The sequence below is a fragment of the Perissodus microlepis genome, chromosome 15 (genome assembly GCF_051167445.1).
Source record: "Perissodus microlepis isolate ML-2025 ecotype Zambia chromosome 15, ASM5116744v1, whole genome shotgun sequence".
NCBI classification, from domain to species: domain Eukaryota; kingdom Metazoa; phylum Chordata; class Actinopteri; order Cichliformes; family Cichlidae; genus Perissodus; species Perissodus microlepis.
Window position 1 is genome coordinate 790,409 of NC_140475.1, and position 22,092 is coordinate 812,500.

At 42.1% G+C, this 22,092-nt stretch overlaps 2 protein-coding genes across 2 annotated transcripts in view; both read left to right on the plus strand.

Moving 5' to 3' along the window:
* snap25a (synaptosome associated protein 25a) overlaps window positions 1-17,181 on the plus strand; it is a 33,588-nt gene extending 16,407 nt beyond the window's left edge. The window contains exons 3-8 of the mRNA XM_084953354.1: window positions 674-715; window positions 4,317-4,365; window positions 7,921-8,038; window positions 11,745-11,864; window positions 14,708-14,852; window positions 15,607-17,181. Coding sequence (XP_084809480.1) covers window positions 674-715; window positions 4,317-4,365; window positions 7,921-8,038; window positions 11,745-11,864; window positions 14,708-14,852; window positions 15,607-15,675 — 543 coding nt within the window. The 3' untranslated portion in view covers window positions 15,676-17,181. The remainder of the gene's footprint in view (window positions 1-673; window positions 716-4,316; window positions 4,366-7,920; window positions 8,039-11,744; window positions 11,865-14,707; window positions 14,853-15,606) is intronic.
* Window positions 17,182-17,296: 115 nt separating this feature from the next.
* Window positions 17,297-20,753, plus strand: LOC146371354 (high choriolytic enzyme 1-like). The gene has a single exon (XM_084953353.1). The coding sequence runs from the start codon at window positions 19,915-19,917 to the stop codon at window positions 20,710-20,712; it is 798 nt and encodes a 265-aa protein (XP_084809479.1). The 5' UTR covers window positions 17,297-19,914; the 3' UTR covers window positions 20,713-20,753.
* The last annotated feature ends 1,339 nt before the right edge of the window (window positions 20,754-22,092 follow it).

Here is a 22,092-nt window from a genome sequence, read left to right on the forward strand (position 1 = left end):
TTTTTGTGCAGTACTTTAAATTTAGCATAAGTCACCATTTCCATGTATTACAGTCAGAGCTATGCAGTCCTGCGTGCACACAGTCCATCTCTGCGAGTTCATGTTGAGTTCACGTCGATAATCGTTCAGGTATTGATCCTGTTTGCGGCTGCTGATTGTTCTGATCGGCTCCATTTAGTTTCACACACACTCGCTTATGTTCAGTCGAACGAATGCGCATAACCACATTGAGTTGTTGTGTAAATAAGATTTTAACAGGAACACAACAGTCAACAGAACATGTTGTGTCCACCTGCAGCAGTTAAAATGGCCAGCATGGCTGTGAGAGGGCACAGAGCAGAGCAGTTACCACGACAGCAGATATGACAAAGCCTGGAAAAGCATGAAAGGTGGTGGTGGGTTGCAAAGAGGCTTGCAGATGTGCAGCAGCTGTGGGCAGACTTTAGCGTTTGAAACCGTTTGCAGCCTTTTTAGACTTTTGCATTAATGGGAAATCAAAGGCTGATGGCAGTGAGAGCAGCTGACCTGCCAGTACTGCAGGTAAGCTTGGCTTCATGGCCGGTCTGGTGCGATGCTCAGGTTATTGGCCATCACATGAAAAACTGCACATAACATGAAAACCAAAACTTTTCAAGCTTCTTGAATCTGAATTGTTTCTTTTATTTGTCCGCAGTCACTGGAGAGCACTCGCCGTATGCTGCAGCTGGTCGAAGAGGTAAGAAAAGTCCTCTAAATGTTGGCTGCTTGTTGGTGTATGAGTTTGATTTATAGGCAACAATAATATTTAAAAAATGTGTGTCAACAACAAATGAAAATAAATGATACTGAATCGCGTCTCGCGGTGTTACGTGTGCAGGACGAGCTGCTGTTTTGCAGCACAGATCATTTACGGTGCCGACACTCGGATATAATCAGGGCAGAGGAGACTTCAGGGTTAGTCGTGTGAATATTACAACGATGTCGTTTTGCTCCTGTGTTGCAATGTTGTTACTGTTACTAAAACTTTCATTTTCAGTAATCTGGGAAGGGAGGAGTGTATGCAAAGTGCAAACACACAAGCTCATAGGATAAACGCCCTTTTCTAATAACTGCGCCTCTGTCAGAGATCCTTTACATTTTACAAACTTAAAGTTTTTAGACCTGACGACACCAGCGGCACCAGGATTACATGCAAGCATGTCACTGTACCAACACTGAAGAGGAGCAGAGATGAATCAGTAGTAGAAGAGCGAGGACAGCAGGAAGCTCATTGTTGTGTGAGGATCTCTAAACCTGTTAGAATATCTCAGATTTATGGAGCGAGACTCAGATACCTGAAAGTCCAAACTCAGCGTTCAGCTGCAATACACTCAGCAGGTGTTCACGTTCATCAGCGCTGCCAGGAAGGACACAATCAGACTTTACATAAGAGGGAAACACAGCGCCCTGTCTATCAGATCTATTCTGAACCGTTAGTGGTCGGTTTGCCCCCAAACAGCCAATCAAAAGACAGAAGTAAGTTTACTGTTTGTGCCTTGGATTGGTGGGTCCGTAACATAAGTTGGACACAGCGTTTGTTCAGTCCTCTGTGAGACGGGCTCTGACCTGGTCAGCGCTCTCTCGTCAGATTGTGCTGGTGATCAGCAGAAGCGTTACCAAGACGGTTACCAAGAAGACCAGAAACTGTGGATAAAAGAGAGACTGTCAGTTAGGCTTGGTGGCATTTTCTGTAACATTACGTGATGTATACATAGTTAATTTTAGCTGTATCCACAGAAGCAATCGTCGTATGAAAATACTGAACATGTTTGTTTGTTTTAAAGCTGTAAGAAGAGGAAGTGGAAACAATTCCTTCTTAGTCATTTAGACACGTGTCACGATTGCTGTGCACAGAAAAATGCAGCATGTTTTTAAATAAATCCAGTAAACTGTCCAACACAAAGCCACACGTACATGTAAGCACGTCCCTGTCACGTTCATGCTTTGCCCAACGGTTGTCGAGCGTGTGCCCAGCTTTGGCGGACCATGAGTCAACTGAGTAATGGCGTGAATAGCACATAACATACATAGACATCAGGGATGATAATACTGCGCAGACGCAAGCAGACGCAGATGCAAGAAAGGAGGGCGGGTGAGGCATGGAGAGACAAGGAGTGAGAGCATCTGGGGGGGTGAGTGGCTAACAAGCTACCCGCTGCAGCTCTCAAGGTCATATTGATCATCAGTCGACATTTCTCACCATCAGCTCCACCCTACAAATGTACTGCAGGCAGGGAGGGACTGAAGGAGGGCTGAACAGAGTGACGGCTTCTTTGTGCACGTGATCAGAGAGATGGAGGGTGGGGAGGATGCAGCACAAACAGCTGACATGATTTCCCTTCATAGATAACATTCAGCGGCTCTCGTGATGTCACTCGCGACTCTGTGTTTATCGGTTTTCCCCACAAACTCCTTTCAGAGCTGAAGATGAATGTCCAGGATGGCAGTAAGAAGATCTGTTCAGTCTGAAAAATACAAAATTAGTTGTTTCTAAAAATGAGGCTGACTTTCACTCGATTCCACGAAAATACCCTCACTGGTTCCCGCAGCTTTACCGGCGTGCTCTTAGCGTAGCTTGCTCGATGCTGTGAGGCCATTTGAAAAAGCCGGGATTATTAGATATGGAATATGGAACATTTCATGTTATCACAGGTACAAAAGCAAACATAAACTGTAAACCTGGGACAATGATCTATAATCAAAAGTCCGTCAGTGGAGGTGTAGGATAATACTCACCTGCACCGCCAGGTTAGATGGAGAAAGCTGCACCATCCTCAGGCCTGTATGGGATTATGGTTGATTATTGTTGGGTTTCCCCAGGGACACATTTCAGATACTTTGGGATTTCTCATGCAGAGGCTCCTTATTGCTCCCCTCTCGCCTCTCAAGCATCCGTGTGGCTCTCTTCCCAAACTGCTGAGGAGGCAGGGGTGGCTGTTTGTCACAGACGAGCACGTGTGGTACACAGCGACACACCATGATCGTGTTTATGCCGATCAGGCTGAGCCAGCTGCCAAATCTTAGTGCTGCATTTTTAAGAAGCACACAGTTGTATGTTAGCTAACGCTGCTGCGTCTTCTCAGACTCCTTTGCCAGCCCCGCCATCAGTGACGAGAAGCATTACTATGAATGCTATTGCAGGCTCAGCTGTTCCAGTCAGGAGCAGAAAACTCGCATTGTACCAAGATTTTTAAGAAGAACGCTCGTCCGCTGTCGATGCTAGCATCATTAATCTCCTTCAGCTTGATTCCACGTTTAACAGACAGATGTCTTTGCATCTTCGGATCAATATCATCCAGCACAGAGGTAATAGGAAGGAAAATATTCAATTTGTTTGTTCAGGAAAACAAGAAGATGAACCAATGATCCCGATGATCAAGCTCAATGTGCATTTGTTTGCAAAAATACAGAGAATATTTAAATCAAGTGTGCGATTGATTAATACTTCCAACACACAATTTAAAGCTAATCGCACCGATATAAAAAACAGCAGGTCTTTGATTTTTTTTGAGTTGCTGATATGAAAACTATCTACATCTGTCAGCAATTATCCTTTGCCCCGTGTAGTAAATTATACCCTTAGACTTCTAAATCACATTCATTTAGACATTACACCATGTGCTCAAGCTACTATTGCCCCGACTAGCTGAAGACTGGGCAGGTGTGTCAGGTGTATCAGGTGTATCAGGTGTGTCAGGTGTTTCAGGTGTGTCAGGTGTTTCAGGTGTCATAAATAAGGTCCTTAAACTATCTGTGAAGGAACTGTCCCAAAACATGCATGTATGGTGCTTAATGCATCTAAAGTTAAATGAGGAATGGTTCATACTTTCATATAATACAGATTTATTTAATGAGGAGTTCACTCTTGTGGTGACCAGGTAAAGGTGAAGTCTCTTAAAAAATCGTTGTAGGGCTAAAAAGTCACATAAAAAATATAAAAGAAAAGCACAAAACACAGCTGGATAAAGGTGGCCTGCTGGTGGTAGATGTTTTAGTTTAAATTTGCAGGGAATTAATTGCAAAAATGTACCTTTAAAAGTGTGTGTGTGTCGCTCTCCTGCTGTAATAAAAAAGTAATTTGGCGAAGGCGAGCAGAGAGCTCGTGTTAGCTGCAGGTTTAATTGTGCTCTGCCAGCGTGTTTAACCATGTTAGGAGAATTTAATTTCAAAGGATGCAAAGAAAGGAGCAGCGCAGAGTTTCTCAGCTTCACTGCTTCCTGAGCTCCTGCAGCCTCATCGCTCACCACTGTTTTCCTGTGATTGTCTTCCTTTTCCACCTCGCTGTCTCCGGGGAATAGAGCAAAGATGCCGGCATCAGGACTTTGGTTATGCTGGACGAGCAGGGAGGTAAGTGTGCATGAGGGGCGATGGCGCAGTGTCACAACATATAGATGCGACCAGAATCGGCACAGTGATAATATGATTGCATTCAAATACAAGCAGCGCTACACTTCAGTCTTCACCTCGTAGACACGTTGGTGCTAAATTGATATTAGAATTAAACGACGTGTTTCATATGCAGTTGCTTGGTTTTATTTGAGTATTTCCAAACTAATTTGTTTTGTCCTTAAAGGAATCAGTTTTGAGTTGTTTGATTTGTTGCATGTTTTCTTTGGTGAAGGTTCAACATGGTTTCCTTCTTTCTTTCAGCTTCTTTTAACATTTGTTTTCTTTGGCTAACATTTTTCTTTTTACTTTGCCTAACTGCTTTCACTTTGCCAGCAGCGTTTTATGGTTTTTCTTAGCTGAGGACGACGGTTAAAGGAATTGTCACGAGTGCCAAAACCATAACAGATCCTGTTAGGAAGATTTAATGGCAGCAACCGCAGGAATGAAACCTTACAGCTCAACAACTCATTGTCAGGAACCGGGCGACGGCCTTGTCCCTGTGGGTGCTGCTGGCAGTGTAACCTCCGGGCTGGTCTCAGATCTGTTTACAAGAAATAAATACATTTAAAAAACACCTATATGACCTATTATACTGCTTTATATCACAATAAAGGCAAACAGGTCTGAGGACAGCTAACCTGGCCTTTCCAGCCCACTAACAGTCCAAACGATCGATTTAGCTGGTAATGACAAAATATTCAACCCCTTGTCTATCAGCCCACGTACAGATTTGTACAATCCCTGATTAGATGCAATAAATGAGAACGTCGGCTCACAGTAACCTTAAAAGATATCATTTCTAATGTGAAGTGAATGATATTTAGACTCTTGGCAAGACGAGCGCCCTCAGTTTTCTGTTTCTGGGAAAGCTTGTAAACCAGAGCAGCCCAGTAAGAGGCCTGACTGCACCAGCATCACTCGGGGAGAGGAAAGCTCTATCCCTCCTCCAACTCTCCATTTAGCCTTGCTGCCCCGAGTACTGCAGGATCGTTTGCAACAGCTGACTGGACGCAGGAGCCCGAGCTGACCTATGACCCCAGATTTTTTGCACAGGCAGAAGGCCTGCACCTCTGCAGCACTGGATGTTGAAGTCAACATTCATAGGCTGATGTGCTTTACCTCTGACGCAAATCATTTCAATTTGAACTTGAAGCCATCGCTGATCTTTATTTTGTATCATTCTTTAATGATCACCACACACTCAGTGCCATGACCCACTTCTCTATAATACCACTAACACAATATGATGTCCTTTATGACCATCAATGACTGTAAACCAGGGATTTTACAAATTTGGGGAAAAAATCTGTAAAGTCGTTTCTCAGTCCACTCCATATTTAACCGTGCCTCACCCTTCACTCACCCACCAGCCCGTCCACCACACCAGCATGACGACGGCCCCGATGCTCACTGACCAGACAGACCAGAGTCCTTTCAGTTACACTGAATCATTGTTAAAGCCACACACACAGTTTTCAGTTGACCCTCTGTAACGGCAGCAAAAGGTGCGCTGTTCATGCTCACAGCTTCATCTACAGCTCATAAGGGCCACATGCTGCAGCTGTCACTAACATGCAAATAATCCAGTAGCTGTAAAATGTTTAAATTCTCCCAAGTTTTACACGTTAAATCAGAGAAAGGAAAACTGGGCAGCTTCCCTGCAGCTTACAACCAAAGGAAGAGAAAAGCCTTAACATTCAGCACTGAAAAGGTCTTCAGCTATAACGACCATCCGCCCGTTTTCCTATGGAAATATTTCAGTAGAATTTTATAATGCAGCCTGTGACTGTCACTAAATAAATGTGATTTCAATGTATTTTATTTGAAATGACAATTTAGTTACAATTACCTATAATACTCAAAGAATAAGGAGGTAATACATCAGATTTCTGCAGAAAACAAAGAAATAATAACACTGTAAGTAAATTTAAGTATGGAGAAAGTCATTTTACGTTGCTCATAATTTAAGGTTTTTTATAGGAAAGGAGACAAAAATGATTCTGTAAAGTTAAATACTGCATAAGTAATTTTAAGTTCTGTGTGATGTCCTGATAATTTGGGTGGAAACATTTTCTTTTTAAAGTAGTTTGTCAGTCAGTTTGGGATGAGGATTTTTTTATGGAGCGGTTTCACCTTAACTTACTATGTTAAAGCAAAGGAAACATTTTTTTTTCTCTTCACTAATTTTTTAAGTTGTGTTTGTGATTTTGAAAAAGAAAGTTAGACTTGGCTTCATCGTTATCAGGTCACATAGGCCTCCAGATTTTGGTTGTATTTACTTTTTTGTAGTTTGGTAACGGTCCTGAGCGCACGTCTGATGGAAAAATAAAAAGACAGACGAATAACAGAACAAACATCATGCACATCAACAGAGTGAATATTAAAGATGCTAAAAGGCTAAAAAGATGAATCTACTCCATAATACAGCCAAAGTATTGCTCCCACAGAGTTACCCTGAGATGCAGCCTACACAAAGTCACTTTACAATATTTACAACTTTTATAAATATATCATAAAAATATTTAAATAAATATCATTACATTTAATTTCAAATAATAAACATTGAAAATCGGTTCAGTTACGCCCTTGGTCGTGGGCTGTATTATAGCGTTACCAGGATTTCTCCCACTAAGCCTTCATGGCCGTCTGCGACTGGTACTGGAAGTGATGGGAGCAGCTGGAAACTAAGAAAATGTGCCAGCCGCCTCTAAAGCTGACTGAAAACTGTTTCTCCTGCTGCGGGGTGTAAACTGGTACTAAAACCTGGGTTTTGTATGGGAGGACCCGGAGCAGCTCTTTATCCTGAGCTGACAGTCTGCTGGATCGGATTTGAGATTGATCTATTGATTTGAAAAAAAGGAAACGCCGATTTCCCCCAGAAATCTTTGTTTTCCTTTAACATCTTTGCTGAAACATTTACAGTTTCAATCAAATGAACCAAGAAAACAAAGAGAGAAGATTTACTTTCATTATTGGATTGTTGGGGACTCTCATGGACCATTTTCTGGTCCCCCAAAAATCTGTAAGTGCACATAATTGTATTTTAGCCACCAAAACGATGCACTGTACACTCAGATACACACCAGAGTACAAACGCTTCACTTGCTGCTCATCATGACTCATATTTCTGTCAATCAGTCAATGAAATTCATTCCACTACTGTCATCCCTTTGTCCTGACCAGAGCAACTCGATCGTGTCGAAGATGGCATGAACCATATCAACCAAGACATGAAGGAAGCCGAGAAAAATTTAAAAGATTTAGGGAAATGCTGTGGGCTTTTCATATGTCCATGTAACAAGTAGGTACTGATAATGTGCCCCAAAGGTTCTTTACATATGTGGTGGCGTCCAGTTTTTCCTTTTTCTTCTTTTTAAGTTTTTGTTTGACTTTCTTTCGTCATAGTGTCTGAAGTTGTTGTCTTCTCTCCTTTGTCCTCTCTTTCTTTCTCTCCTCTTCTCTCTTCTCCTTCTGCTTCGTTCTGTGGGGGATAAATGACTTGTGTTTAATCAGAGCAACTGGAGCGCATCGAGGAGGGAATGGACCAAATCAATAAGGACATGAAGGATGCAGAAAAGAATTTGAACGATCTAGGGAAATTCTGTGGTCTTTGCTCCTGTCCATGTAACAAGTAGGTGCTGCTTGCCTGCCTGCCTGCCTGCCATTTAAAATTAAGTATCAAAGAGAAATAAAACCGAGGTAGAAGTGACATCACAATGGCCATCAGCCAATAGTCTGCTCTACTCCAGCTCCTAATAAACACTGAGCCTGGCCCACAATGTGGAATGATTAACTTCAAAAACGTCCCTATTCAGGCGGCCCACTTAAGGTTAAACATTTCCAGTCACGATATGACGATTTAAAAAAAACAAACAAACATCTAAAACAATAACGTGATTTCCCGTAACAGTACGTGACACTCGTTAGGCCCAGTCATGTTGGTTAGTTAGTACTTTTTATCTTCTTTTATTTAAATATTTGCTGATTCAGTAGCAACTCCCACATGGTTTACTGAAGGGATTTGCTAACAGTCAGCTGAGACTGAAGGAGTCACCTGGATGAGTGATGAAAACGTCCAACGACCTTCTTTGGGCATAGCAGACATAGTGTCCCAGAATTTATAGCTCCCCAACTGGGAGCATCTCATAGTCCAACGGTCTGAACCATCACCGAACAATTGACCTCAAAAAGCTGCTAAAGTTCTTCCAAAGTTAAAATTGCGCAAGCAGCCATCCAGATTCACCACCCAGATTTTTACATACCTTGTACGGTCAAATGAGGCTGATACAAATCTACAGGTGAGACCCAAATTCCATAAAGCCGAGCTTTAAACGTCCAGTCCTCCACGTACTATCAACTCTCCCCCACCCAGCCAAGGCCATGCTTCATCAATAAGTGCCTCTCTTCTACCAAGTGCCATATTCTCTAAGCTTCCACTTCTCCAAACAGCTCTGTAATGGGAGTCGTCTACATGCAGGTGTAGCCGCTGTAGAAGTCCCACTTGCAGCAGTCGTATCGATTCCTCCTGAAGAGGGTTTTTTCTCATTATTGATGCATGGTGGTGGGAAGACGGGACTTCTACAATCATACCACTGCAGCTGTTGACCTTCCCAATTATAAAACGTACTTAGATTTAAAGAGCAGGGCTGGGGCTCCAGAAGCATCTTGGCACTTAGATCATCCTAATGTTTTGACTCCAGATGGAAATGTAGCGATCTTGGTCCCAAAATGCCTTTGGCCAGCCTGGTCCAGGACTGGTTGACACTTCTCCTCATCTGCATGATCTCTACCACCACCACACTGCTCTGACATCCAGTAGATCCTCACCTGTTTGCAGGCAATGAGACCTTTCTGTTTCCCGTTGAACACCCCCTCCCCCACTGCCTTCTATGAGCCAACGAGCACCAATGACATGGAATGACTGGCGAGCATGACCCTGTGAATGCTCATGCATGCATGATGATGTAACTCATAAAGCAATGCTACACATGATGATGCTACGATCATGATGTTGATGTTTACAATGAAAATGATACTGATGGTGATCCGGAAGAACAGCAATCGTTTTGTGCCAAACTCACATCGGCGCGTGTTCAGATTTCATTTGTGAGCAGAGCTGTCGTTTCGTAACTTTATGGGTTGGACCAAATTTAAAGACATACAAAGAAAATAAAGTTAACTGAAGTCCCTGCTTGGCAAAAGATGGAAAAGAACAAAGAGAAGATAAAAGAGGAATGCTGCACAACAAAACTGTCAGATGCTCAAAGTATGGCAGCGAACACGCTGGAAATAGGAAAGAAATGACAGAATGACACATTCAGAGCAAATGAGAAAAACAGGAGTGATCTGTGGTGTAGCTTGCAGCTAGAAAGTGGGCTAGGACACATGCGCAGTGAGATATTTTTAGGAACGTAGTCAGGGTCGATGTATAAAATGGGTGCATCATGCCACAGCACTGTGTGCAGGACCCTTGTTTCTGCTGCAGTTTGTCTGCAGCGCCACCTCTCCTGCAGAGCGCTGTGCTAATTTAGCCTTTATTCCACTCTGGCTGCTAAACACTGATGTTTGCTAAGCTCCCTTTCCTGCAGGGAACTCGCTCACATGTAGGTCAGCCATATCAGATAGTGGCAGGATGGCCTGCTGGGACATTGACTCAACCTGCCTGCACACATAGCAGGATGCTAAAAGAGATACATGTTTTTCAGCACTGCTGCTCACTGTACCTCCTAATCCCTTCAGCATGCTGGCTGTCTCTCAGAATTAGCAGACCCCAGATTTCCCTCTTAAAGGCTTCATATTGTGGCTGTCTGAATGCCACTCATGAGCTGGTGGTGGATTGCTCGACTTGCAGGTCGCTCAATGAATGAATGAGGCAGAATGACTTCAGTCTTACCGCGGGTCCTGCAATACTCATACCATCTAATCAGATCATCTCTGCTCAATCAGAGCAAATCTGATTAGAAATGTGCAGTATATCCTTTCTGAGACAGCAGGAAAGTAAATTGCAAATTAAAGTTTTACGGAAGGAGAGGAGATTAAAAAAGACGCAGCAGAAAGAAAGAAGAAAACAGATGGAAATATAAAGGACGTAGACAAGGGTAGAGTATGTGTTAATCATATTGGTGTGTGTCAGCAGGGACAGGGCGCTCAGCGAAGCCTTGCCTCAGTCCATTTCTATTAATAAGAGCAGTGTAGGAGGCGGCTGAGCCATTGCCATCCCCGATACAGCTAGAATACATCCACACAGCACTCCAAGGTTATAAAAGCTCAGCAACTGTGATACAAGCAAAGAAGTGTCAGGATGCTACTGAATGGGCAGGAAAATGTTTAGATATGTACGCAGACAGCATCGACAGAGCTCTAACTAAAGAGACAACTGTTACCTTCCACTCCATCTACCTGCTGTGTGGAGCCAAAACAGATGCTGAATGTGACAGAGTGAGCTTTGATAGGCCGAGCAGCTGAGCTGCGATTGTGTTAGCACAGCTGTACAGACGCAAGCAGATGTGACTTTCGTTGAGAGATAAGCTGAGTCACAACCATTACCCCACTCCTCCGCCTCACCACCTCAACTGGCTAGCATGACCAGGACTCTGTGACATATAAAGACATACAGGTGTGCGGGTTGGGGTGGGTGATGCAGATGGTTCAGGAACAGGTAAACGAGGCGCTCTTCTCTGCTGACTCCCTCCAGTTTCTTGTTTTGTTTTGTTCTCCTTCTTCTTGTTTCGCAGTTTGTCCTCTGCATTGATCGTCGTCCCTCCCAACAATGTGACAGTCCTGTACACTCTGTGTTGTGTGTCTGCCACAAGCTCTGTCTCTTCTCTGTTTTCTGTCACACTGTGGGAGTGGGATGTGCTTTACTGTTGCAATAACACAGAAGTATGATGGTTTAGGACAGAGAGAAGGAATCAGGCTAGAACACAGTTCAAATTGCAGCTATGTTAAGACACGAAATGACACAGCGTACAGGGCTCGCCTGATTCTGAACAGTATGTTATATACCTGCAATATAACATCGCACACATAAGTACTGTGTTACAACAGAATGAGCCTGTACCTACCAAACCCAGTCTACCAGCCAGTCCATGCCTGCTATGCTTTGCTCGACTTTAGTCTAGTCCCACCATATATTTATGTGCTGGTTGCATGAAACCAATTAACACTGTGTGTCAGCTACATGCTAATATATTTACATATGTGCTGCTGCAGTACCTCAAATCCAAGGCTCTCTTTGTTAGGTTTGACTAATTGGAAGCCAGCCTGGTTGAGGTAAATGGCGAGTCGCTTTTTTCAAACTGTTGAGTAACTTTCTCTCCGTCACTGCCGGTGGCCAGGATGAAGAGCGGAGCCAGCAAGGCCTGGGGGAATAACCAGGACGGGGTGGTGGCCAGCCAGCCCGCCCGCGTGGTGGACGAACGCGAACAGATGGCCATCAGCGGAGGCTTCATCCGCAGGTAGGAGGAACGCTTGGATGGAAATCACAAATGTGCGATTTTACGGGGCACATTCATCTTGTCTGGAATATTTCGAGGCAAGATGAGGGCAAACGTGCACATGGCATCGTTTTTGGCCTCACCGGCAGCCCGACTAGTCTAGCAAAGCAGACCAGCCTTTATGTAGCAGCCACTTTGTTAGGTGCGCTGTTCTCTTACTTTTCCTAACAGAACTGCTTTAATCCTTCATGGCATAGAACTAACAACATCCTGGAAACATTCCTGGGAGACTCTGATATTGATCCATACTGCTGCTACAGACCCATGATCCACATTTCCCGCGCTCTGTTAGATCAACACGTTCTCACTCCCAAAGCGTAACATTTTACGCTAGGTGACAAATCGTCAACATATTACGTTTTCTGCCACCCAACACGTTCCTACATGACGACATCGGAAAACTGAGGACATATGAGAACTTAAAATCGCTTTGGGAAAACACTATTTCACGTCATTACAGTGCTGGTTAAGGTTAGGTTTAGGGCTGCAATACAGGGCAGGAATGTCTAATTCCACTGGATTTAATCCATAACCGGCGCGTACCATAAGAACACGGAAGGTCACCTTTCGCGTTCCTCAGGAACGCCGTGGGACGTGACAAAACGACGGGATGTTACGCCTCGGGAGTGAGAACGGGCTCGTTAGATTGAGATGTGGTGCCTGTGGAGATCATTTGAATACAATGAACTGTAATGATTTGATCTTTGTGACGTGGTATACTAACGGATACACATGATCAGCAATAATACTCGAAAATGCTGCAACATTTCGTCAATAATCAAGTGTACAAAAGAAAATCCCATCACTAGATCACCACCAGCCTGAACTATGAATCCATGCTTTCATGGTGTTTGTGCCAGATCCATCCAGATGTCACAGCAGAAAGTTTGAAATATCCTGGTATTTTTCATAATTTCCTAAACTTTCCTTCAGCTCACTGGCAGTAACCACATACACGGATAATCAATTATTCCACTTTTTACGTAGAGTCGGCCTTAGTCAGTATTTAAATGTACCCACACAGGTACTCACAGGCAGTGTTTGGCAAGTTACTTTGAAAAAGTAATTAATTATAGTTACTAGTTACTTCTTCAAAAAAGTAACTGAGTTAGTAACTGAGTTACCAGATTCTAAAAGTAATTGATTACTTGAAAAGTAACTATTGCGTTAAAAAAAATGTTGAACCCTCTGGGGTCCAGGGTACAATCGGCCATTTTTAACTACTTCTGATGTTCCCTCCACATTTCACCTTTAACTGTTTATTTGCCTTGTTTGGTCTCATTCTTTTCAGCACAACCTCACATGTCTGAATTTACAGTCATGTTTTCATTTTGACAGACTGCATTAACACAATTGATTTAAAATCAGACACAAAACATAAAACCAGAGTAGAAAAAGTGATATTTTTTACTGTAACAACCACACATTTCAAACTATTTACAGAATGATCAGGTGTTCTGCATTGAACACTCCAAAAAATAATTTCTGTCCGCTGTAAAGGAGAACATCACAAGCCTGATACCTGCAGGTCTGACAGCAGCAGGTGTGTCATTTTTCCACCAACACGAACGAGCTGTTCTTTGTTTTGTTTTTTCATTTCTTGCTCATAAGCAGAGAGGTCTCGCTGCGCTGTGCTTAGACAGTAAACGTGACGAAACTATTGAGGAAAAACAGGCATATATATTGTTTATCATGACTCTGGTTTTACTGGCCTATCAACACAGTTTATAAACTGGTATATGTCACCTTGTTGCTTTGTCTTCTTAAAGTGGTCATGTGATTGGCTTACCACAACTACTTTATTCTTCCTCAGTCAAACAGCAGCACTCATGCCATTGTTTCCCCCCTGAGCTCCAGGTGTTGTGTCAAAAAGTGATCGTCGGGCAGAAAGTGATCGCCGCCCGCGGGAGCGCGCAGCTGCTTAAAGCTGTAGCGCCCAGATTACTTACAGCTACTTCCTGCAACTGAAGGTGCGGTGAGCTGAACACAGCTTCAACCGTCTGTTTGTTGAAAAATAGTAACGCGACCGCACCTCGTTTTGTTGTTAGTAACTGTAACGGCGTTGTAACGATAGAAACAGTAATTAGTTACTCGTTACTGAAAAAAGTAACGCCGTTAGTAACGCCATTAGTAACGCCATTAGTAACGCCGTTAGTAACGCCGTTAGTAACGCCGTTAGTAACGCCGTTAGTAACGCGTTATTCCCATCACCGCTAACAGGTACTGAAATCAGCTCTGCTTTTAGTACTTTAGTGATACTTAATGTAACAATGAAAGAGCAAATGAAGGCGTTTCTACTTGAATACCATCGACTAATAGAAAAAACACGAGTCCACAGTTCAGCATCTACTGAAGGTCGAGCTACATTAGCTACATGAGCAGCTGTAAATCGACTGAAAGGAAAAGTCAGATAAAGACGAGGAGCAGCAGAAAAAAACATTCATTATCTGGTTCTTGTCTTGTTGTCTTCATATGTAATCAGATTACCTGATGGAGAACTATAATCCAAATCTATATTCTTGAGAACAACACAGGCTTTAGACTTTAATGTGGATATTAGATTATATCATATTTCACATTCAGTTTTTTTAATCTGTGTCTATATATTTGAAAGATTGGGAATTGTATATCTGGATATTTAACACTGTGACATTGTGATATTAATAAAGAAACACAGTGAACAGGATCCTTCCTGCGGTCAGTCTCTGCTCTTTGGAGGTTCAGAGGTGAAATATGGACAACAGCAGTGGCAATATGTGCTGTACTAGTTACTGCAGAGATAAATGTGACCTTTTGTATGGTAGGGTAACAGACGATGCCCGGGAAAACGAGATGGATGAGAACCTGGAGCAGGTGGGTGGCATCATTGGCAACCTGCGCCACATGGCTCTGGACATGGGCAACGAGATCGACACCCAGAACCGCCAGATCGACAGGATCATGGAGAAGGTACACGCACATGACGAGAGATTTCACAGCTTTTCAGCTTTTTCTTCAAACGCACCAGGTTCATGTAATCGCCAAGTTGAGTCATCTTGCTTATTTAGTGATTTGCCTCCTTGCAAATATAACAGTATTGGACCAGTGTGGACACGAAGGAAAAGCTTGGAAAGCTTGGTTTGTATACGACACCAGCTCAGGTTCACAAAGCTCAGCCAGGTTTGGTCTTTTATAGGCTGCAAGGTTTTCTCCATGGATATTCCAACATTCACTTACATCCCTGTTTCCTGGTTTGGTTTAACTGAAACAGTAAGAACATCGAATTGGCCACGTTGTGAGGATGTGCGAGAGTGCTGTGAATATGCCCGTAAATTTGTAGTTGTTGAAATGCTGGTGATTGGTTAGAAAATTTTAAAATAATGTCCAACCTAAAGACTTAAATAACTTAATGCCTTTGACACAGAACTATGCAACTCTTAATTCTAAGACATAAAGGAATGACAGTCATTAAAATCGGGTCAGAGATAAAATGTAGAAACAGCAAAGAAAAGTTGTCTTACCTTTTATTTTCTTAAGCATTTCTATATTTAATGGTCTCTTTGCATAATAGTCTTTTTAAAAAGCTCCATCTCTAAATTCAAAGCTCTACCACACCAAAAGTACAATGAAATCTGTCTAACCGGGTACTAAAGATAAAACACCAAAATACAGATCTGTGGAATAAATCAACAAAGCCCTCTCATTACGTTTTCCTCTCTCACAGGCCGACTCCAACAAGACCAGGATCGATGAGGCCAACCAGCGCGCCACAAAGATGCTGGGCAGTGGCTAAACGCCCGGAGTCCGGAGCGTGAACGTCCCGGCGTCCCGCGCCACGCATCGATAGGCGCTGACATGCTTTCATCATGGTATTGACCTTCTAGGTTTGCACACATGCACATATCACCTCCCCGCCCATTGTAAATGTTGTTCTGTGTCGTCTGTCGAGCTTTTTCAAGATGATTGTCCTCGTAAAAAGATGATTTCTTATACTCCGTATATCATTCTTTCCAAAGGTTGTATATAGTGCTGACTTGATGGATCTCTAGCTCACCTGTGAAGTTTTTATTCTCTATGTCAAATATATATATATATATATATATATCTCACATATCATATATATATACATATATATATACACACGAGTACACTTCTCTGGATGACAAGTATATAATAGGAATGCTGTACAAGCTGTTTGTTTTTTCTTCCTTTTCGGTATCTCAGTATCGTCTTAGTAAAACTGTGTCATTACATATAGGCTACTGTCATGCTCCTTATTTTGGTGTTGTCACAAAAACAGCAGGAGAAGATCGATGGCAAACACGAGTCACTAAGCGGCGGTACAGTTGGGCGGGACGGCAAAGAGCACTTACAATCAAAAGGCAGTCCTTGGTCCATTTTCCTTCATCGCAATCATACTGAGTTACTGTTTAGACAATGTGCAACTAGACTCTCTGTAGCTGTATTAGACATTGCATTCCAAGTGATGTGAATTGTGCGTTCTCTGCATGACAAATGGTAGATTTTAGTCTTATAAATAAAACCTGTCTGAAAAAATATATATAAAAAATGATAACATGGCAGTAGCAAATTGACAAAACGCATGCTCGGTATTAGGACACAGTTTATCGTTCCATACTCCTGCAAGTTTGCAATAGTGCCACTCTTTCTGTCTCGATATATTTACCGACTGTGACCATCTCGTTGTACAATAATGCAAAAGGGATCAAAAAAGTGAGATGAAGTTGAAACAACTGAGGACTTTGGGTTGTATTGCAAAAAAATGACCTGTTTTCTAAATGATTATGCAGTTCAGTGATGAAGATGTTGATTATATGATGAAAGCTGAGGACTGGTTGTGTACTGTATCATAGGTTTTGGATGCTCTGAAAAAAAATAAACGTTTGCAATGTAAAGCAAAGACGCATATTTCTGAGAGACCTTACTTTTATAAGAAAACCGTATATGTAAGTTTATTCTCCCCGTGTGGTTTGTTATTGGTAAGAATAATGACAATATTAAATAACAATTACAACTATACTCTGAAACAAAAAAATACATACAAATGGGTTTTTTTGTTGCTTCTGTACTTTAGAGCTATGCACACCAAATCGCCAAAATGTCAAGTAGTTAGAGTAAGGTGATGAATTACCTAAACCTGAATGACACAATAGGTTAAACTGTGAGATTGATGTCCTCAACGCATGTAATACTAAAGACTCCCTCTCTGTATCCTGTCAGTGTGTGAAGTGGTGGACATTTTGTAGCTAGCTGAATTGATTAAAAGTAATAAACCCTAGTTGCATCCGTGTCTGTCTTTATTGCTTAGAGACTCCAATCTCAATCTCTAACGTCCAGGGTGGCATTTACCCAAACTACCGCTCACTTTTTAGATTACATCTTATGTGGCAGACAGTCCACCCGATGGCCCTGTTTTCTCTAAACAAGAAGCCAGCAGTCCAGGGATACACTGACAGTCAACAAGATAAAGCATTTGATATTCATCTTTGTGGTGTTTAGCTTTGGCGCAAGTTTAATATATGAGAGGAACCAGACTGAAAGGCAAGAAGTGATTCCTAAAGAGCCAAAACATTCAGAAATGTCAGCTGAGGAAAACACAGTAAATACCGAAGTTTCAGTCGAATAACCACAACTGCTAAAACGTTTCTCCCTTTTTAACGACCTAAATTTAACTTTAAAAGGTTTTATTGTTTCATAATAAAAAAAATTACAAATCCCTTCTGCTATCTTTTTTCCTTTCACAAACTTCTCCTCAGGAAAAACACAATTGTCACATTAAAAAACAAAGATTCACACTTTTTTCATATCAACTGTTTCACAGTGTTTGTCATTTTCTGATATATTTTGCTTAAAACTGCCAAAATTTCCATATAAGCAAGTTACATGCTAAATATTAGCTAAACTTCCATGTACAGCGTTAGCTTACCTCAGTGCAAAAACAACAAGCTTAGCTGTGTTTTTTGTTGAATCTACAGAAAAAACAAAGAATACCAATCACAAAATTGTTTTGTAAGGGATCAAGTACTGTTTTACAGTTGCTATGATGGGCTAGCTAGCTACTAGCTATAGCTTTATGTTTAGTGAACAGACCAAGCAGAAAACTCTGGGGGCTAAAAATGAAAGTGGCACAAACTGCAGGTCTTCCACCCGAGTCCAAACTGTTCCCCACCGTCCCCATTTCAAAATGCCAATCTTTACCTCAGAAATTAACATATTTAAGCCAAGTGTTTCTACCTTGATTCAAAAATATAAGGAGGGATTTTTTGCTAACGCACTCATTTAAGTCTTATTATAGCTCAAACGAAGCATTTCTCAAATATGGGTACAAAAACATTTATGGCAGCGATATCCCGAGGTTTCAAAGTGGCAGCCAGTCAAGGATGATAAGCAATCCTCAGCCATGCTTTATACAGCCTAAAGTGTATGTTTATATAAAAAATTCTTCTCAGAAAAGCATTTCTTTTCTTTTCTTTATTAATTTTTCCAATATTACAAATATATTGTCAAGTTTGCTGTTAGCCAAGTTTAGATTACCCATGTTGGTTTACTGGTGATGGTTTTAATGGGATTAGCCAACTTCTCAGTAAATGCTAACCGAATGCTAGGGGAACGTAACTGGTCAAATTGTGTGCATCAAGCTTCTCATTTGAGCCAGATGTGCTATATGGACGAAAGAGTTGGTCATTCTGACGTTTACTGAATTAAACTGTGGTACTGTAGTAGGACATATATTTGTCCATATAGTGTACCAGAAGAATGTCATGATTTGGACTAAATGTGGCCTGATGGTGGTGTCGTGGAAAGTTTGTAATGTACATCAATGACTGCAACGTCAGAAGACGCTTTCTCTTTGGGACACACATAAATGTGAGCACCTGATTCCTAATGAAGACAAATCGTGGAGGGAAGAACAGAAAGACTCAACGACTGAAGAAAAAAAGGTAAACCTGAGCTTCTCTGAAAACAAGAGAAAATTGTTTAAATTATTACAATAATGATGCATTTCAGCCAAGTTTAACAGAAAAAAACGAAACCTTTGTAATGAACCAAATCCATAATTACTTACCACGGTACACAAAAAGCATTTTATTCACATTTGTTTCCTCGTTTCGTTTTAAGTCAAATGCTTTCAAATGTTCATTCTAGTAAAATCAAATATATGAAAGTTTATAGCTCATTTAATGATTTGACTTTTCTTCATGCAAAGCAAAAATATTTGACAGGAAGCCAAAATAAATAGACGAGAACTGGACTAATCTTCCTCGAGTGAAGTTATCATCAAGTTTCTTTAGTGAGTTGTACTTTCAGCCATTTGATTGTTGGTCTGACCAACATAACATTTTGTTGTATTTCAGTTTCGCACTTTGTCTGTAGTGTGAGTCTAATGTGTACATGTTCCATAAAAATGGCTGGACTCAGTCATTTTTATAAAACATATATTACATATACATATATATATGACAATGTCAATAAACTCTCCATTTTCAAAACTATTTCTTTCTGGGAATTGTTTCAAGGTTCAGGCTTTACAGGGATGATTTATGGTATGAACAGCAAATTCAAACTATTTTAACTGTGTCAATGAGAAGAAAAACACAACAGCCAGATGAAGAAAAGAGAAAATATTACTTTTAGATATGCATTATCTGACTGTCCAAAATAAAAGTGAAAATGAAGGTGGTTGCAAATGGAGAATTTGAGGACTTTTTAGTTGTAGAAGTTTCTGATGTGTAGTTAAACAAGTCCCACCCAGTAAAGTAACTGTGTTGATCCGTCCACAGCCCTGACATAACACAGCATGTTGAAAGAGTAGGTTTGTCTGTGCGGTCCTCCCTTCTCAGGTTTATTCAGGCCCAGCGATGTGGACCCCAGCCCATAATCCTCCTGCAGACACACCTGTAGAGGAGAGTATAAAGACCCGCGACTCAACTGTGTCAGACACGAAGCTCCGAGGAGTCTCTCCACAGCAGCTCTGCAAAGAAGCTCCACAGCTACCAGACCCACTCTGAAGATGAGTCCCTCTGTCAGCCTGCTGCTGCTGCTCCTGCTCGGCCTCTCTCAGGCTCATCCTCTCATGGAGGAAAGAGGAGGAGGAGAGGGCCAGGTGGAGGAAGACCACACCGTCAATATCACCACCAGGATTCTGACCGCAAACAATGGCAGCAATGAGATCCTGCTGGAAGGAGACATCCTGCTTCCAAAAAGCAGAAATGCCATTAAATGCCAGAGTTACCAGAGCTGCCTGTGGCAGAAAGACAACAACGGCCTGGTGACGATTCCCTTCACCATCAGCAGTGAGTACAGCAGCGGGGAAAGGCAGCTGATCAGAAATGCCTTGCAGTCCTTCCACAGCCAGACTTGTGTCCGCTTTGTCGACCGTAAGAACCACAACGACTACATCAGCATCGAGAGCCAGAACGGATGCTTCTCTCTTGTGGGCAGACAGGGAGGGAAGCAGGTGCTGTCTCTCAACAGGCAGGGCTGCGTCTACTTTGGCGTCGTCCAGCACGAGGTCAACCACGCTCTGGGCTTCCAGCACGAGCAGACCAGGAGCGACCGCGACTACTACGTCAGGATCAACTGGGAGAACATCAACCCACAGATGGCCTACAACTTCAACAAGCAGGACACCAACAACCTCAACACTCCCTACGACTACTCCTCCATAATGCACTATGACAGAACAGCCTTCTCCATCAATGGCAGGGAAACCATCACCCCCATCCCCAACCCCAACGTCCAGATTGGCCAGAGGCAGGGCATGTCCTACTGGGACATCAGGAGGATCAACCTGCTGTACGGCTGCTGAAAACACACGTTAGCTTGTCTGATTTGAAGCTTTCATTTGTTCGCAAAGGTTCTTTTATCAATGCATTTTCAGTGTGTTAATATTCTCTTTAAAAAAGTCAAACACAAAAATAAAGTGCATTAAAATGGTGTTTTGAACATGTGTGGCTTCATCTGGTTAGCAACATTTATGTTCCTTTGGTCTGGATCAGATGCTCCTGATGGTATTACACGGTGTTTGTTCAAACTTTCATTGATTTCAACAAGCACCGTGACAGAGCCTCCACCATGTTTCACAGATGGCTGTAGGCACTCACTGCTGTACCTCAGTCCTGACTTCCTCCATATATACTGATGATTTGAAGAAAAATCTAATTCTAATTCAGGTGTAAGAATTTGTTCCTGTTTCTTAGGGAAATTAACTCTAATATCCAGTTTTCCCATATTATTATTATTATTTTTCTAAGGAAATTGATGTAGTTTTACTTGAATAATTCATAGATTATTTCTAAGTGGCTTAACAAACAAAAAACGATTCCTTCAGACCCCTGAAGGTGTGCTGTGGTGTCTGGTACCAAGAGTTTAGTGAAAGATTGTCTTGTCCTGTAAGTTGCAAGGTGGGGCCTCCATGGATTGGACTTGTTTTTCCAGCACTGGAGAATTTGGAAGATAACTCAACACCTCAAGCTCATTGTTGTGCTCCTCAAACCCTTCCTGAACCCTTTTTGCTTTGCCGAAAGAGGCCACATCCATAAGGCAATATTGTTTCCATGAAAGGGTGTACATGGTCTGCAACAATGCTTAGGTAGGTGGTACGTGTCATAGTAACATCCACATCAGTGGCAGGACCCCAGGCTTCCCAGCAGAACATTGACCAAAGCATCACACTGCCTGTTTTGGAGATCCTCTGACCCGGTCATCTAGCTATCACAATTCAGCTCTTATCAAACTCCCTCAAATCCTGAAGCTTGTCAATTATTCCTGCTTCTAACACGTAAACTTTGAGGACAAAATGTTCACTTCCCCCCTGATATATCCCACCAACTAACAGGCATCATGTCACCAACTGTCAGCAGTCATGATGTTATGCCTGATCAGTGTAGGGTCAATCTGTAGGCTTCTAAAAGAAGACGGGACTTAAAGCCTCGTTTTTTTCACAAGTGCTTTGCATTTGTGAACTGAAATGTAGCTAATTATGTCCTTTCCCTCCACATGAACAAATGAGGGGAAAACACCAAGAAATGAAGGATGAAAAATGGTGTTTATTACGATAATTTGAAAGAGATTATCAAAATAAATTCCTTTAGTTTTAGATCAAAGTACACAGCTTTTTACAGAGGAGGGCCAGGCTTGAGAGTACTCCGAAGCATTAGTGAAAACAAGTGCTGCAGCGTTGCTCCAG